This window comes from Pelmatolapia mariae, linkage group LG1 (assembly GCF_036321145.2).
Source record: "Pelmatolapia mariae isolate MD_Pm_ZW linkage group LG1, Pm_UMD_F_2, whole genome shotgun sequence".
NCBI lineage: Eukaryota > Metazoa > Chordata > Actinopteri > Cichliformes > Cichlidae > Pelmatolapia > Pelmatolapia mariae.
Genome location: NC_086227.1, coordinates 1,523,861 through 1,543,247, shown reverse-complemented (window position 1 = coordinate 1,543,247; position 19,387 = coordinate 1,523,861). Strand labels below are relative to the sequence as shown.

At 43.0% G+C, this 19,387-nt stretch overlaps 1 protein-coding gene across 1 annotated transcript; it reads right to left on the bottom strand.

The window, feature by feature from the left end:
* Positions 1–957: 957 nt before the first annotated feature.
* jph3a (junctophilin 3a) lies at positions 958–18,247 on the bottom strand. The gene is made up of 5 exons (XM_063469758.1): positions 16,890–18,247; positions 9,313–10,093; positions 8,470–8,594; positions 6,155–7,404; positions 958–2,773 (listed from the first exon to the last, which is right to left on the bottom strand). Exons 1-5 carry the CDS (start codon positions 17,269–17,271, stop codon positions 2,693–2,695), a joined length of 2,619 nt encoding a protein of 872 aa, XP_063325828.1. The 5' UTR covers positions 17,272–18,247; the 3' UTR covers positions 958–2,692.
* Between the last annotated feature and the right edge of the window lie 1,140 nt (positions 18,248–19,387).

Below are 19,387 nucleotides of genomic sequence, written 5' to 3'. Positions count from 1 at the left end.
TCTAAACCAAAGGCTTATATACCTGCAGCTTATTTCACTGCTTCACCTCTAAGGTCCAACTGTGGGCTCGGAAATGGAGAAGACTTCTCATGGCAGACAATAATGCTGCAGCAGTTGCATCAGGACAACAACACCAGAGGACACCTTGTGCATAACATGGCATTAAGGAGAACATGTTGGTCTTTTAGTAGTCAGACAAAATACACCAACTTGTCAGAGCAGCCATGCCAAAGATTACAGCTGTAATATTCTTTAAAGAGGTGAGTTATCCTTAAATTTCCCCACATACAGTTGGCATTGATGAGGATATGAACTCTATAGACTGACACTGTTCTAGACTCTAAACATGTTTATTTCTGCTGTAAAGTTGGGCATTTTAACATTCATGTCTATGGGGACTGTCTATAGGTGGCCACTTGAGGAACTGCAATTTTAGTAATGGGGTGTCAAACATAAGGCCTGGGGGCCAGATTTGGGCCAGCAAACACTCCAATCTGGCTCAATGGATGGCTTCGGAAAATGTGGACATGTTAGACTTTTAACTGTATTTTCACAAGTTTTAGAGCTTTTCCTACAGTTAAGGGCCTCCCTATGGCCATTGATACGACACCAAAACAATTAAGTGATATATTTCTATATTTTACACATTTAGTTCTTCCAATTCAAGTCCAAAGAGTCATGTTGACAGATTGCGCTCATATACTACAGCAGTCTTTCTTTACCACATAGGAAAGTTGCACTTCTTTTTCTTATATACTGACAGAAAAGGAAGTTTCACTGGTCCACTTCACATAAGGCCAAAGTGGGCTGTATGTGTAAAACCATGTAAAATGAGTTTGACATAAAGTGCAGGGCAGATAGCTTTTAGACTTCCTGCTCAACATGTAGTCTGTACTGGCTGTAGTATGGGCTGTAGATGAAATTACTTTCAGTAATAATATCAGCAATAACCACACCAAGCTCTTTAATTTCAAACATTTCATTATTTTCTCCACATTAACTTTGAAACAACCTCATAAACCAAAGAGTAAGAAAGAGCATGCTCGGGCATGCAATGATGTCACAACATGATGATGCCACTGGGTGCGAAGTATAAAACATACAGTAGCAGAGAGTTTCTTTTATATCATTCATAAACTCGGGACATTTCAGTATCCACTGAGAGTTAAAAGCTAGCGTTTATTTTACACTGCTCTCCATGTCTCACGTAGCCTTGTGTTGCTGGATAAGAGAGACAAGAGGGAGAAATTCACAAACTGACACCAGATTGAGCAGGCTAAACAAACATGCTGGAAACAAAAATCTCATCCGGTCTCAAAAAAAAAACCGTTTTCTGGAAATGACACCGTAGAAACCCCATTTTTCCCTTTTCGACTGGTCCAAAAGGGGCGACTGGGAGAGAGAGACAAAACAGTGCATGCCATTTCAGGGTGAAGAGGGAAGGGCTGATTGTGTGGAGGGCCGAAGGATGGGGATCGCCTTTTTTTTTTAATTTTCAAGGTTATTTGTCTCCTCTTAGCCTGCCCGTGTGGGGTGTTTGACCTAGGGTTGGCTTTTAAATCAATTTGAGAACCAAAATGAATAAATACGAGGCACTCAGCATTCTCTCTGTCTTGCAAACTGCAAAAAGTAACAAACTTGAAGAATAATGACACATACACTTATATATTAGAATTAGTGATTATAACATAACAGTCTCAAGGCTGTACAAAGGGGCAAGGCTGATACCTCCTCAGTATGTCAGCAGTTAAATGTGTTTTTTTTTCTTTTGCTTTTTGTTCGGTTTATTATGCACGCAAACGTGTGTTTATGTGGTTCCACTTTACTTGTAATGAATTCAGAAAGTTCCTCTCGGATTAGACCCAGGAGGGCTTGGCATGTGTTGGTCGCTGGCATTTGATTTCGCAAATCAAATATGATTTGGTCATACTCTGTGATTTTGAATGTGAAGTGTCTGACAATCGAGAGGTGACCATCAGGATGAAGTGCGCACAAATGAAGACAGAACAGTGATGTTAAAGGGATAGAAAAATGCACTTTTTAAAATCTCACACAGCCTCATGCAATGGTTGCGTGTTTATGTAGTAGGGGGGAAAAAAGAGAAAAGAATAATGACGGAGCCCTTTAAAATGGATCTACTCTTGCAGCATAGTTCTGTAGCGCATAGTGCGAATAGAGACTGATGGATTTGAAGGAAAGGAAAAGGGTTCAAAGGCAAAAGGGGGCTTAGGACTGAGTGTGTTTCTCATGATAACCAGGAAACATGGGTTGCTATATTCTTTTCTAGACTGGTGGAAAAATGGGCAACGCTGCCTGTGCCATCTCCAGTCCACTGATCTGTCAGCGACGGGCAGCCGTGCACGTGAGTCCGAAACAACACGCTAGTCTAAAGCTGCGTTTTCTTACTTTCTCGTGACTCTAATTCAACCGCCTTTTATCATGTGGACGTTCTATGGAAGTTATATCGAATGAAAGTTCAAAATAAGCATTTGAAAAGAAATGGTGTCTTTGTAGAAACTGAAATGGGCTTCAACAGAGGTGAAAAAGACAGTAGCAACAATAGAAAGGCTCTGCTGTGTCCTTCACTCGGGCTGCGGGCTCCAGTCGAATAGACAGAACGTCCATCTCATTAAGTAATCATATAATATACCGTAGTTATCAATAAGTCTTAGTAGATCATACCTGTATAAGCTTAAATAAAGAAGTGAATGAAAAGAATGGCTACTCCAATATTGAGTAAAATGACCATAACCACCAGAATAGAGCTGGAGCCCTAGGAGACAAGAGAAGAGAGAAAAAAGCAATTAGTCCAGTTACAGCACCGACGATCTCAGTGGAAACACAAACACAGACGCTCAGACTCCAGTCAAGATTTAACACTGGACATCTGAGTAACCCACCAGGCTCTCAACAAACAGGTTAGAGGTTAGAGTTGGGCTGCACTTTCTGCTCATGTGCCTTAAAGAGCACAATAACTGGGCAAAATAACGTCACAGACGTGAGTCTCGATTATATTTTCTGCATCCGTGAGTCTGCTGGGGTCCAAGTGACATAAAGTGACAGCACGTTCTCACTCCCAAACGTAACATTTTACACTAGGTGACAAATCATCAGTATATTATGCCTCGGGAGTGAAAATGAAGGTCCCTGTTGTTGTGAGTCCACAGAGGAGTCCGCAGTGACTTAACATTTTTTTCCTACATACACTGAAAACACAAGGAGGTTTAGTTACTTATTTACTCGTTTAAATTCTTCAACTGGTAGTTGTGTTTATGGTTTTCCTAACATCTGTTGAGCATGCACTCTGTAAGAGGAAAAACCCCGCCCAAAAAAACTGAAATTTGAAGAATTACAAAAATAATACCCTAATACCTCAGTGCTTTTGTGAAACTCAAAAGAATACTTGGTAACTTGATGTTATGCTGATTATTTTAAGGCTTGTTAACAAAGTTAACTATGTACTGATCACCACAGGGCACGCTTAGACCTCACTGGTGCAAACTACATGTAAAATTCATGATTTTTGTAAACACAACTTCCTCATGATAATGCCCACCCCACACGTGTCCACGTCTACCTATGGAATAACAACGAGTGTGTCATCTAGTGGACACATTACAGACTCTGGCTCCTTGGTGTTGTTCTTACAATCATCCACCGTGACTGATGCAGGAAAGTCTTGTACTGAAGACACTGTGTAAAGAATGCATTTATATGGGAACAGAAATGAGGAAATGCTTCTAAAACCAGAGCACTTCTGGATTTCGGTTCCATTTTAGACCCTTTGTGGTGATGGACTTTTGAATTGTGTAGTGGGAAAATTTTAGGCTAAACCCGGGAGTTTCTTAGCTAATCTCACAGCTACACACCTTGTAACGCCTGCTAATCTTTTTTTTTTTTTAATCAGTTTAGTCTGGAGACTGGAACATTTTTTTAAAAAGCCACAGTGTCACTCATGAAGACCTCAGGGTGCCTTTTCATGGACCTTTAAAGTCTGTCTGTGTTTTTTGGGCGTCCTTGTAGTCATCTGGTAACATTTAGTTGTGGTGTCCCTAGGGATGGGTATCGTTTAGGTTTTATCCGATACCGGTGCCAAACCGGTACTTTTGAAACGGTGCCGGTGCTTAAACAGTGCTCAAACCGGTGCTTAAACAATGGAAAAAACACAAAATTGGTCCAAAAACCTCTCATGTTCAGCTGTTTTTTGTAAAAAGATAACAATGTTAGCCTTTTCTGCAGCTATAGGGCATATATGGTATTACTCTTGGCTGGAAGCAGTGCTTAAACAATGGAAAAAACACAAAATTGGTCCAAAAACCTCTCATTTAACTGTTTTCCACTTTTTCTTTGGTCATTTTAGCCTTTTTGGCCAGGGTGAAGGGAGTATCTGCAATCAAACAAGAAGACAGCCGCATGTAACTACGACGGTGTTTGCTAGTTCACCTTACATGCATTAATGTAATAACGTGGTTAGCCTACTCAACATAAATTACACACGAACAACATTAAGCTACTCACGCAGAGAAGAACGGCTGCTGCTGCCATCATCATCCTCATCATTTCTGCTACACTGGCAGGGCTAGGGGCCAGGACGCTACTCTTCGGGTTCTTGGGGGATGTTGCTAACTCCGGGTCCGATAACAGGCACCACACCCGCAGTAGATGTGCTCGGTGTGAGGTCTCGCAGCAAGCTATCAAACACGGCGCATTTCTCGGCTTTAAAAAACCCGCTATGCGTTGCCAGGTGTTTCATCAGATTCGAGGTGTTACCTCCTTTGACAGTATCACAGTATCAGCTTAAAGCACTTGTTGCAGGCTGCTGAGTTTGCATCTTTTGCTGCGAAGTACAGCCAGACTTTTGACCGCTTCGTCTTGGGCATTTTTAATCTGTAGCTCTGCTCTAAAAGAACGTACGTACCTGGGCCCGCCTACTATCCTCGGAAACGTAAAATGATTGGCTAGAATTGGCTCAGGAAAAAAAAAAAAAAGCACCGAAATAAAGCACCGAAATGTGCGCTGCTTTTCGGTCTGGTTACTACCGTTTATGTCAGAACCACACCGGTACCCATCCCTAGGTGTCCCTCCTTTTGTCATGTTTTTTGAGTCTTTGTAATCACGTTGCGTATTTCTGCAGTAACTTTGAGTCAGCTGAAGGTGGTTTACCCCCTTTTGTTTTGGTTTTGAGAGTTTTCATATTTTGCCTTTTTACATTCATACAGAATCTTTGTAGTTGTTTTCAGACATTTTTCAGTCTTGAGATCCTTTCGAGTTATTTTTTTCATTATTTTACATTTTTGTAGTGTTTGCTCTCCTTTTGTTGTTTTGTGAATCTGAAAGCATTCAGTTTCACTTTGTGCTCGTTTTGAGTCTTTCCGTAATTGTTTTAGGAATCTTTTGGTTAGTTTATACCTTTTTGTTGAGATGCTGTTTTTTTCGATTGTTGTATTTTTGAATCTCTGCATGCAGTAACACCACATGTTAGCAGCTTTAGGGAAGCTCTTGGATCATTAATCTGTCCATTGAAAGTTCCTTTGTTCAGTGTAAAAATTGAAAATGTAACATTGTGGAGTTAATTGTGATAGTTTCGTAACTTTGATTCTTATCACAGTGATAGATATTTTCCAACACAGGCGTCTGTGCAGGTTCTCGGTCACCCCGAGTCTTAAGAGCTTGAAAAGCTAGAAAGGAAGTGAAACGTCTCCAAAAAACTTCAGGAAGTCCAATCGTCTTCTTTTTATGCTCTTAATAATTTCAAGATGTTTATCTGCTGTGCTGATGATTCAGCAGTGACTTTCATATCTCACTGTTGTCTAACACTGAGAAAAATGATTTTTCTTGAGTTGTTTTCAAATTTCCTGTCTAATAAATCTTGGCATTTTGTGAGCTAAAAGTCTTTTAATCTGAAAAATCATTTGATTTTTATCATTGAGGACTTTACACTGGCACTGTGACTAAAACGTGAAGTTTTGGTAAACACATAGCTCTTCCTTTAAATATTAACTCTACACTAGTTTTGATGCATTTAAGTGAAATATGTAGGTCTTATCACACAGCTCTTTTTCTTTTTTTATCAGTGTGTTGTGGCAACAGCAAACGTTCTGTTATTATGTGTTAAAAAATGAACTGTTAGCCTGACAGAGCAGTGCGGACTCACTGAGTTTGATTTGAGGGTGAATTGCTCTCCTTCCTGCTCCAGAGTGATGGGCTGAGACTTTAGAGGTGGGGAGAGGGTGAGGTCTCTGTGCAGTGGCCACTCCTCCAGCTCTGCCCCCACATTCAGGTTGTCCAGCATCTGTACAGAGTCCATGGATCCTTCTCTGACCGGTCGAAGGCTTCTGGATCGCAGCCTGTTGTTCTTGGGGGCCGGGGACTCTTGTCCCAGCCCCCGAGAAGTCTGCGAGTCCGGACAGTGCAGCCTCATGTCGACTGTATAGTCATTCATCTTCTCCTCGTCCTGCTCTGTGAGGCGCGAGTGGGCTGGGCTCCACCTAAGGGTGCTTTCAGCAGTCCAGCCCCCGGTGTGGCTGTCTAGCCTTTGGTCGATTACAGCGTGCTCGTTAAGCTTGTGGTTGGAGTGGTTGTGCTGCTTTGGATGGTGGTTGGAGTAGACATGCTCTCGAGGATTGTAACAAGAAGAAGAGACGTGGTCCTTGGCATTGTGATTGGACGAGATATATTCTTGGGGCTTGTGATTGGAAGAAGCATGCTCAGAAGTCTTGTGATTGGACATGTTGTGATCCAAGGCCTTGTGATTGGATAAAATGTGCACCTGTGGCTTGTAGTTGGAAGAGGCATGCTCGCAGGTTTTGTGATTGGTGGACGAATGATCCCATGTTTTGTGATTGGACGATGAGTAGTCTCTTGACTTGTGATTGGAAGAGGCGTGCTTGGAGAGCTTTTGGTTGGACAAGGAATGCTCCCAGGCTCTGTAGGAGGAAGCGTGGTCCCGGGACTTGTGATTGGAAATGGATTTCTCCCGTGGCTTGTGGTTGGACAAAGGGGCTTGTTCGTGGCCATTTATTTGTCCCTCCTGCTCTTCCAGAAGGGAGGGCGTAGTGGAGCGACTGCTACCCGCTCGATCCGGATACATGTCGTCGCTCCAATTGTTAGCCCCGCCCCTCGGCAGATCCATCCCCCGCCCCTCTACCAGCACCTGGATCTCAGCCCCGCCCTGATCGTCCACGGCGCTCTGGCGCATGAAGCAAGCATTCCTGGGGCGATGGGTGTGTTTGAGTGGACTGTGGGGAGGTGAGGTGGGTACGCTCAGCACGGGGCTGAGATCAGGTGTTATCACAGGTGGCGTGGTGTCGGGAGTGCACAGCTCCGGACTGTCTGTTCCTGTGGAGATGACCTCATGGTCTTTGTCCTTGGCGCCCTGGTGTTTGGGCCGCTGACATTCGAGCCCTATGAAAACAGGAGAACAGCACCAGTGAGGTGATTTGGCACCCAGAGCAAAGCCTACAGCGCGAGTATGTTTGAGTGTCATCGGCACACAAAAGGAGGAGAAGCGCTGCAAACAAACGGAGCCTCGCGCTGCCAGCTTAGAGAGGATTATGAAAGTGAATATACTTGATTTAATTTGAATTCTCACAGGCTAATCCTTTGTAGCTTGGTGTTTATTATGAGATTAAAATGTGTGTAACACTGGGCCTACGCTTAAAAGCAAATTCACACTTACTTTATTAATCTGTAAAGGTTCCAGTAGGCGTACTTTTGCATGTAGATTTTAAGAAAATTAGTGCATTTGAATCCTTTAGCTATGACTCATAATTATCTCAAACAAATCTCTGTGGAAAATCTAAAAAGTACAGAGTACTATAGAATCAGTGAAGCTAAGAGAAAAGCCTGAAGGCAAAAAACAAATAGTTTGTTTATGGCTTTAAAATTGAGATAAAATATACCATATACACAAATATCTAAGCAATTTGCTTTTTTTTACCATTAATTGACTGCATAATTTGCCAAATGACAAATTCATTTACAGCATTTACTACAAAAAACCCTGCTTTTTTTTCTTCTTTCCTTTTGCAATGCTAAAATTGCGTTTTTATGGTTTCCAGTTCTATAGAGGTCTGTGGAAAAATGGCTTTCTGTCTTGACCTCCGTGAGCACAGGCACACATCTGAGGTCATATCGGTCATATTGAGAAACACTCATTTAGCGGCTTCACAACAGGGCCTCAGAAACCAGTCGTCCATCAGATGGGGAAGGCCACTCATCTAAGCTAAGCTAGTTAGCATTTAGCTCTTATTTATGCATGCTACATATCATATAACTCATTTGTGAAAGCAGGATCATAACAAGAACATGTAAAGTGTGAAATTAGCTTAAGCTAACATTATCTAGCTAACTGTTACTTGCTACAGACCCTGTTGGCTAGTTTTGGTAAATGGTAAACAGACTGATTCGCACATAGTGCTTTGCTACATTTGTTACATTTAATGTACTGACACTTGTGCACCTACTAACCATTGCCATAGATGTGAAAGGAGGGTGAGAGCTCTTTGGCAGCTATCCGAGCCAGTCGACACTCCTCCGTGGCTTTCTGCGCCACACCTTCTGCGGCCTCTGCCTTCCCACGAGCGTGGCTCATCCTGAACAGAACAGGCAGAAACAGCAAAGTCAAAACGTGTGTGTATTTTAAGATAAATTACTTTGTATCTATGAAGTAATAAAAATGTTCTCCTAAACAATATCCAGGTATTCGTAATATCTAAGTGAAACTTTCATACAAGACTGCAAAAAATATGTTTTATCGAAAAGGAAGCATGACTGTCTCTCAAAAAGTTTGCAGTTAAAAGAACGTAGCTTGATTAGCCTTTGAAGGGCTAAATATGTGCTGTGGCTCCCTGTGAAACAATATAGACAATAGAAAGCACTACCCCACCACACAGGAACAGATAATTGGTTAGTAATGCAAAGCACACCATAGTTTGTAATATACCACTTGTTCTTTTATTCACGTCTCTGGGGAAGGTATTTGACCAGATTTGAATCCCAACTTTGTGAGGTCTAACGCTATCTCATTTAAAAGAAATCATTCTCCTGTTAATCAGGGGACAAAGACAGTGATTATTGTACAACACACTGACACTCATCAAAAATGATTTCTCCAAAAAAGCTAGTTTTGTCAAACAAAGGGCGACGATTAGGCTTTGGGCCGAGGGTCGTCACCAGTGATGTCTTAGACTTCAGAGGATTTAATGTTGCTTAATCTTGCTGCGTGCGCAGAGGTGTGTCACCAGCTCTATCTAACGAGATACGTTCAAATTATTCCTACGAAACGGTGACCAGAATACTGGAAGATCTAACCTCGACACAGCAATCTCTGCTTTCTGCTTGGCGATGTCCGCGGCCTTCTCCGCAGCTTCCACAGCTCGGTCCACCTTCTCTCGGATTTTACTGGCCCTCAGGGGGATCAGGTTCTTGCGTTTTCCGCTCACCAGCACATTCTGCTTGTATTTTCCCTCCTCCTTGGTGCCATCGGGGAAGGTGGTGCAGCCATATCCGTGCCTCTTGTTGCCCGCCCATTCGCCTGCATAATGCAGGCCATCTGAGCGCCTGCTCACGCCCCAGCCAGCTCTCTGGTCACTCCTCCACTCTCCAGCATACATCTCAGTGACAGTGGCATCCACAGGAGCGCCCTGTTCACTCTCACTGGTGTTGGAGTGGATGTCAGATGCAGCAGAGCTGACGGTGCTCATGCCGGCCTCGCTGCAGAAGGAGCTCTGCTTGCTGAGCTGACTGGCTAGAGAACTTTTGGACTCAGAGCGCCGAAGCTTCAGGCCACTTAGGATAGACTGCCGAAAGCGGCCTTTTCTCTTCCTCTGCCGTTCGGCCTCACTCGGTGCCACAAGAGCAAACCCACCCCGACCCACTGGGCTCCCAGCCAGTCCGGCCACCACCCCATCTGTAGGCGTGGTGGCAGTGCCGTCCTCCAGCACAGCAGGGGGGCCATGGCTGTGCTCAGAGCGGAGAGAGTTTATAGATGTTCGCAGAGGGAAGAGGATGACAGCTGCCATGCCGTACGGCACACTCTGTCGCACACCATAGCCGTGGCGCATCCCTCCCAGCCACTGGCCTTGGTAGGTTCCTGAAAGACAGACAGACACAGCACGAGTCAGACATAAGAACTGCATTTTATTTGAGTGTCCAAATATCTATGTGTAAATTCATTCATTAGTTAGATCATTAATTGAATTCTCAATGGACCAAACAGGAGAGTAGTATGCATGAGGAATACACTAATGTATGCTAACTGTTATACAGTAATTGCCAAAATGATCTTTGCATTACTCAGTGGAAGGTCTTTGCAATCTCAAAGTGCTCACTGAGCAGCAAAGTTGGTGTGCAGGGCTAATTTCAGGCACAACAGCATGGATTACTGAGAGCTGGTCAGAGGACTCCCGTCCACTTCTAAATCTTGTCAAACTGACAAGTTTTCAAAAGATGTCAAACCCCAAACTTCACATACTCACATAGCACAGGGTTAGGAGTTAAGTTCATTTAAGCAAATTCCCTTCAAATGTAATCAGCCAGTCGCCTCGTGCATCAGCCTCATAGGTAATGTTGCTCTGTGTTTAAGGCCGATTCACATGTGTTAGCATGCTAACACTTGAGGCTAAAAGTGAGGACACAGTATAACACACAGCTCTGTCTCACAGCTCAGTATTTAGCATGACCTGAAACCAGTGGATGAAACCATAAAGTCATGTCAAAGGTCAAAGGGAAAGGTAGTTTCCCTCCACTGGGTATTAGAAAGAATGCAGTTGCAGTTGAATTGATTGGGGTTTTTACTCAAGCATTATGCTAATTTTTGTCACCAAGTAGTCAGAAATGCAACAGGAAAATGCACAGCTGTCTGTCAGAAATGGCAACTAACTTCTTTCATTCTGAAACAGGAAATGTCCTGGTGACGTATATGACAACACTGACACTTCTGAGAAATGCCACATATATTTAGTTTCTGTGTTGACTGTTTATGAAAGTTTTCAACAAGGTACAAATAAATCTGCCATAAAATTAAAGCTTGACAAGGATGTGTCTGGACTCACTGTGAGCACACCAGAGCTTTGCATACTAATTTGCATCTGTATGTCAGTCTAAAAATGCCATCCCTGCCTCATGTGGATGGAAATGTATAAAATATTCCATAATGTGAGGAGGCTGCTCAGCATCCGATCTAATATGTGATGTGTTTGTGCATCTTTGTGTGAAAACTACACGCTGCCAAGAATAAAATCTTTAAAACACAGCAGTGCTAACTTGAAGCAAAGTGGAATGGCATTAAAATAATAGAAACACTTGAAATAAACCATGAATAACACTTGTTTTTGGCTTCTCCCATTCTGCAGAAAATGCACATATGTACTCTGTAAAAACAGGAAATGCTGTAGTGGAGGAATCTTTATGCCTGAGCTGTTGAAGATTTGGCAATTTAGGTGGAGGAGGTGAGCAGAGGACAAGCCAGCATATTATGATACAACGAGGGGGTTGCTGTTGCTCTGAAATCAGCTGTAAAGGTTTATATATGTCAAGCCCCCTCTCTCACTATACTCCTCTCTGTCTACACCAAGAACAAAAAAAATCAGCTCCAGTTGATGTCCAGACCTCCTGGAAGAGGGCAAGCTCCTGAGAGCAGCTTCCAACCAAAGCAGGTCTGCTCTAAGGAGAGGTCAGCATCCTCTCCTCAAATCCCTGAGGTGATCAGAGCAAAGGGTGAAGTAAATCTAAAGTTTCATGTTTCTGGGAAGGAAACTTACCAGCGTGTTAGTTTCACTTACAGTAGGACTCATTCCTGATTATAAAGCTGGAGAGGTTTATGTTGCAGTCAGCCTTTTAATAGCTGTCTGTTCTTCTCTGATGCAGGTTGGGTTTAGTAGGTACTGCTCCAGCTGCTTCTGATCACGGTTAAAGTCATCAACCTAGCAAGCCAGGCACAACCAAGACTGCAAGTAGTGAATTTTAAGGATTGATAATTCTGTGTGTGAAAGAAAAAATAAAGATGTATCTTCAGGTCACCTGTTTTCTACACACAGTAGTCCAAAACTGAAAAAAAGAGTCGAGATTCAGTTTTTAGAGTGGCCGATTAATTCAGCCTGACTGATCCTTGAGTGCTTGTCAGCGTCAGTGTGTTTCCTGTCTTATTTTGATAGTCCTTGTGTCATGTGCTTGTGTTTAATTTTGCTTCCCTTGTCTCTGTGTTTAATTTGTTCCAGTTGAGTTTCCCAGCTCTCTCCACTTTCATAATCAGCTGTTCCCCTTTGTCCTTTCCTTTAGTTCACCTTCCTCCACGTGTCTTGTCCTTAGTAGGTTTTCCCAGTCTAGCATACGCCTTCATTGCCTTTTGTCTTTTATTTTCTGTCCTTGTCTGATCTTCTATCTTTAATAAACAGCCTGCCTTTTGTTAAGATCAAGTTCTGTCTTCAAGTGTCTGCTTTTGGGTCCTCTCTTCAAAAACACTATCTGCACCAACGGCTCATTAACTCTTGGTTTAGAAACTCTATTTAATGTCTGATGTAAACATGCCACGTGGCACACATGAAGTTCATTTCATAAATTCTGGTCATTATTAGAGTTAGAAAGGAGGGTAGGTATCCAGAGTATGCTCATTAGCTGCTGACCTGCCAATCACAAGTTGCTTCGCAGTCACATCTACTCCTTACTCATCACATCTGGCTTCACAACACCAAGACAGCAGTGGTGAAAACGGTCAGCTCAGGGCTTCATAATGAGACGTCGCTAATCAGTCTGTGATGTCTTGTCACATGACTTTGTCCATTTCATTTCTATATGGCCAATAGTCTCTGGGTCTTTCTATCTGTGCTTTTAGCAGGCTGTTTCCATGTCTGGAAAGCTGTTGCTCATTTCCAGAATAGGCCTGTGTCAGTGCCATAGATGTCCCAGTGACAATGAGTGAGTTAGCACCCAATATGGGTACTAACATGCACTTAGAAGCTGCTCTTAGAATAATATCAACCCCCCAATATTGGGTTTGTTCATTCAAACTAGGTGAAATGAAAATGAAAGAAACAAAAATCAATACATAAACAAAACATTGATTTCCACTATTGGCAAAGAAAAGGGAGGACCATTAATTTTCCTAAGGGACCACATAAGAAACTGGGACTGCTGAGGAGGGCTCCACCAATAGGCTGAACTCAGTTCTGCTCAATAGATTAGAGGGCAGAATTTTTTGACCTATTTGCTTTTAAAATACAAAAGGTGCTGCTTGCCACTAGGCAAAGTAAACAACTGCTTTGGGCTCCAGATCAGTGGGGACGCTGAGGGATAACAAACTTTAAATCACAGAAGTGGTATTATGAGTATAAAAATGGAGGAATAATGATTAAATACAACACTAAGTTACCACACGCTGTGAATCTAGCCTTAAATGTGTGGAGAAACACATGAGTAACCCAGCTACCATGAGCATCACATTATTTCTTTTACTTTGATGTTAGCAGAGCAGCCCAGTGTCCAGTGTGATAGACTTGCTATGGATAGATATATAGATGAAAAAAGCGAGCAGTTACAGTATTAATGCTTCACAATCAGTTAAGTTGCTGTGCATTGTTTCTGAAAAAAACAAAACAAACCCAATGTGTCTACGTTATTGAATATTTTATAGTACGATTGTTGTGCTTGTTGGTGTCAGATTATTTACATGTGTTAGTGTGACAAATATTGAAAAATAAATAAATTAAAAAACATTTTCTTTAATTATGAAGCGATCAAAGCGCTGTGCATACACAACAAGTTTACTCAAGTAAACACACCCAGAGAGGAGTTCGGTTATGACCACGACAATTCTCATGTCTTCAAACACCCAAATGCCACGCGCAGTCTTAAATCTTTATCTTGTTCCAGAGTACATGTGTCACGCTGCTCTGACGCTGTTTCCGCTCAGCTCTGAGCTCTTCCTCAGGTTTTTAAGGATTTCAGTATCGGAGCTGTCCGCGGTGCTGAAACAGGACAGGGACGGCTTTTGCACGAGGCTGCTTGTGGCCTGCTATGGTCGCCAAATTCGGCTGTTATGGTTTTTAATGAGCACTTGCTCTGTTGACAGCCCTGTCAGTAAACCTCTCTCATATGTGTGTCTTATTTGAGGGGGGGGGGGGGGTCTTTGATGGGGAAAACCTGCACATTTATTGGGTTGTGGAAAATGTGTCAGCTCGCGCGTGCTATATTCATCTGTCGGTGGTCTCCCACGTGAGCGGAAGAGAGGAGCAGAGCTGTCGCGTGACGCAGTCTTTTTCAGTTAAAATAGGGCGTATGAACCCGTGCAGCCTTCACACTCGCGCAGGGAGTCGGTAAAAAAAAAAACGATCCACCGCCTCCCGGTAAACAATCTCCACCTTCAGCCCGCACGCGCACACGCAGTGCTTTTATTCCACCTGCATCGCTCACTGACCTCTCGCTCCATCATCCGGGTGCTCGGAGGCGGGCTACCATCGGTGATCAAACGGCCTACATTACAAGCCCCCAAAGTCAGAAATAAAGGGAAATGACAGCGGCAGCGAGCCAATCAGAGCAGGAGAGCCGTGCGAGCTGGTCTCTTGTGACACGTTGACCTGCTGTATCAATGTTTCCATGGAGACTTTCATCGCACTGGGGAGAGGGGTGAAGGTGTGTTTTGATAAGTCTGTGTGTCTAAACAGGAGTCACGACTCAAAATGGCTTAATTTCTAATATTAGAGGTGTCCTGTTTTTAAAGCCTGCTTGTGTTCTCTTAAAATCTCACGAGAAAGGCTGCTCAGGAGAGCCTCCACACAGCGCGAGCCCGGACACACAGTCAGCACAATATCTTCTGGTGTCCTCTTTAGTCGTTTTGCACATTTTTGTACATTATTTTGACATTTTTGGTCTTTCACAGTAATTTTTTAAAATCTCTTGATAAAACATTTTTAAAAGTGCTCACTTTATGGCTCTTGGTTGTCTCTTTATATTCTCTGTGTTTGTGTGTGGATTTTTTTGCAGTCAGCTTGTTTCTCCTTATACTGATTTAATTTTTCTTTGAGGTCAATTTTCACCACTTTGTAGTCAATTTATGCATCGCTGAAGTCAGTTTATATCTTTTTGTAGCTGCCTTGTATCATTTTGAAGTCAATTTGTGTCTCTTTGTTTTCAAGTTGTGTCTCTGTGGACTTTGGGGGTTTCGTGTGTCTTTGTAGGTAGGAGTCACTGTTTTACCGATTTTCATTTCCCAGTGGATTTTTTGTTTTGTTTTGTTTTGATCATTTAGTGTCTCACTGTGGTCAGTTTACTTTGTATATTTCTTTTTGCAGCTCTTTAGCGTCTCTTTGTAATTGTTTCATTTCCCTCTGTAGTGATTTCTCTGTGTCTTCCTGTGGCGATAAAAAGCTGTAAAAGTAAAGCTGGGTCTCAAAAACAAAGTTTCCTCACATGGAAGACATACAGTTGTGGTCAGAACTTTGTGTCACCATGGTCGTAAATGTCATGGTAACTTTTTCAATGATTTGTTTGAAGCGTGCTTTCCCCCGCTTGGATTGAATGCACGTCTTTAATGATCAAAAAATAAAAAAAAATAAAAAATGGGTGCACAACTTTGAATTTCTTTTGGATTTACTCTAATCTACATAGGTTCAAATAAATACATATACCCTCACTAATAATTGGTTGAATGTTCCTCAGCAAGTTGCACCTCAGTCAGATGTGTTTGATAACCATCAACAAGCTCCTGGCGCAATTCTGACTGGATGTTTGACTACTCTTCTTGGCCGAATTAATAGGGTTCGTTTCAAGTGGCTGGTTTCCTGGCAAGGACCCAGTTTTCAAACATAGTCCGAAAATTTTCAATAGAGTTCAGGTTGGGGCTTTGGGATTCTGAAAGGCTAACCCAAGAACCACCAAGGTTCAAGCCTAGCATGAACTGGAAGCTGCTGAAACACCAGAGTTCCTGTTCACACTGAAGCCACTTTTATTTGGTCACATTGACAGGAGCCATGTTTGGAGGAGTAAAGGTGAGGCTTTCAAACCTAAGAAAATTGTACCAACTGTCAAGCATGGTGGTGGTAACATCATGCTCCGGGGTGGATAGAACAATAACAGAAAAGGAGAATTACCAAACAACTTTATCTCAAATCAGCAACTTGGCAGTCAAAACAACTGGGAGTTCCAGCAGGACAATGATCACAAACAAACATGAAAACTGGTTTTGGAAGCTTCAGGAATGGCCTTCCTACAGGATCAATCTCAGTGAGGACAATGTTTGAAAGCCAGGTCTGTGCCAGAAAAACAACTAATTTAAATGAATGCTACCAATTTTGCAAAGTACAATTTGCTAAGGGACATTAAACTAAATATTAGTGGAAGTGTATTTGTAACTTTGTGTGGATTGGAGAAATTCCAAAATAACTAAACTTGTGAACCCTACTCTTGTTTTTTTAAGTCATTAAAAATGTGTTTTGTACAATCGAGGAAAAAGGAGAGTTTGAAGAAATCATTAAAAGCCACAACTTACCATGAAATTTGAGCCCATGATGAGTGGAAGTAAACTTGTGAGTACAGCTGTACCGTTGCACTGCTTTGCACTCACACTGTACACTATCGATACTTTACAGTTGCACATTATCCTAAATATGGCCTTTTAACACCTAGGCCTCTGCTGTGGTGCCCAGTGGGAGTCTTTAGTAACCTGTCTGTGTTCATAGATGTGACCCACACGTTATTTATGTGACCTACATTGGAGATGTGATAAAGTGGAGCTAAGCAGATGAAAACGTAAGCAAGCTGCTCCACTTGCAGCTTGAAAATTAGTTTGTGGAACAAGCTGGAATGTTTTATTCAGAGAAGTTAAAGTGGACCAAGCTGCTCTTTAAGCTGGTCTGAAAATCAATGTAGATATAGGCTGCTCTTAGCTTCCTTACCTCCGTCAGAATAGGTTTCAGTGCCATATCCATCCTGCAACCCATTGCTCCATGTCCCCTCGTACCGGGCCCCACTGGCCGTGCTCTCCAGCTGCCCGTATCGACCTTTGAACCCCTGCGTCCACTCTCCTCTGTATTCCCAGCGACCCTTGGTTTCCACTCCGATACCATGCCGCTTGCCCTGTGCCCAGGTGCCCTTATAGCTGTTTCCACTTGGCCACGTGTACACGCCCAGGACCTCGAAGCCGTGGCTCCAGGCCCCAGCGTACTCACCCTGACCCTGGGGTCCTGTGCAGACACCTCGGCCATGGGCCTTACCCTGCTCCCACCCCCCGCAGTACGACCCCCCGTCATCAAAGTCAAACCTGCCTCCAGTGGACATGCATGAAACAGGTTTAGGCAAATCCTTAGAACGTCAAGAAAAAGAAAAAAACAAGGGCCTGTTTCACTCAGAAGGAGCAAGGAGGGTGGAGGCCTCGTTTAAATCAGCTAGCATAGAGGTTCAGGGCCTCGAAACTTCCTCTCCGCTTAGTTTAGTATGTGGAACGCTAGCTGGGTGTTTTAAAAACAGCAGGACAGGGCCCACGGAGCTTTGCCTCATGACGGAGAAGCAATCCGAGCCTCAGCGATGGGTCTGGAGTGACGTACACAGCTGCCGTGCATGCTGCTTCCCATGGGCATGCGGGCTCAGAGTGCTTCTCATCCTCCTCCTCCACTTCCTCCTCCACCTTCCTGCTCACCACGCACCCTCACAGGCCCTTCGCCTCGGCCGTGCAGCAGGGCGCTCCAGACAAGCGAGGCCTAGGCTTTTCCAGCAGTCCCGCTGGCCCACAGAGTGGCGGCGGTGGCAGCAAGTGAGCGAGCTTGGCTCAATTACACATTAGAGCATCCTCACATCCCTGCATCACCAGCTCACAGGGATGGATGCAGGACAGAGATACTGCTGCACTCATACGCCATGTTTAAAAAAAACTGGAGGAGTTGAAGATATTTTTCTATAGCATGGCCTGGATACAGGCAATCCAGGCTAACGCTCAGAGACACACATCCATAGCAATCAAAAGGACTCAGCCCTGCACACACGCCTTGGCGGACATAAAGCAGTGTGAATATCTCCCCGGCTCTTCTTCCCCCTTTTCCTCTTCTCTGCTCGGCCGGGATCCAGGCGACTCTCTCCTGTGAAGATGAGGGATGCAAAAATAAGAGGCGGATATTATTCCTCTCCTTTCCCCTTTGTCTTCTCCATGCCAGCCATCACCTAAATCTGGATTGTTGTTGTAATATCCCGATTCCACCAAGTCATCTGTCCTCTCTTGTTTTTTGCTCTCTCTCTCTCTAAAATCTGCTCATTACAGGACTGTTCCACCCCAGCCAATACCCCTCCCCCCACGCACACGCACACACAGCGAACACACACTCCTTCTCGGAGCTCTTAAAGAGATAGAGACAGAAGGATGGTGCGAATAACTGCATGTGCAGAGTTTGCTGCTCTTTCCCTGTGGGAATACCGCCTGGTTTTCCTAATTATCCAGCCTCATTTCTCTCTCGCTCTCTCCCTCTGACACTCATCCTCCTCCCAGACACCTGGTCAGTCAGCAGTCTGTTTTCCTGACAACTCGAGGTTTGTGTGCTCCTTAATTGTTGTTTTTTTTTTTTCATTTTCATCTCAAAAGCAAACCAGTGCAGTGTAGCTTTCACTCGAGTGAACACCACACAGACTCAGAGCGACCTCCTTAAATGCCAACAAGGCCTGAAAATAAGTGTTGCTGTGGTATGAACTGGAAAACCAGACGTCTACATTTGTAGATTAGTTATCCAGTAAATGTATTCTTATTCACTGAATTGATGATATTGGAAAGTTCTGTGTCACTGTGAACGTTTGGGTGAGCAGGAAATGAAGGACTAAGAGATAATCCACAGGAAATAGATTATAAAGGTCTTATGAATTTTACATTTGCTGTATCTTTTATTCATACAAGTTTGGAACGCGACAACAGAACCTCACGTAATGCCAGGTGCGCACAGCCAGAACATATAAAGCTTTCTCCGAGACACATATAGGCTAGAAGGAAAAGGTGTGGCATTTTGTGCTGACCCAGATAAACGAAAATATTTATAACTTTATAATTAAAAATGAGCAAAATTCTAAATTAAATAGATAAATACATTTTTTACATCTTAAAAATAACAATAAAATATAAATTCATTAAGTAAATACACACCAAAATATAATTCATTCATTTGTAATGTTCACTTATTCATTTTCTATTTTTTTCAAAATTTAAACATGGTTTTTAATTTATTATTTTTTCAATTTTTCTCTTTTAATTCTGTTTTTTTTAAACATTTATTTCACATTCCTCAGTGTTAGCCACATATGATCTTAACTGATCTTAATTGATCCTAAAAAACAACCGTAAACAGACGTCTTTTTAATGAAATGCAGGTTTTTGCGCTGATTTTGTGCAAAAATCAGAGCTAGAATAGAAAAGAATCGC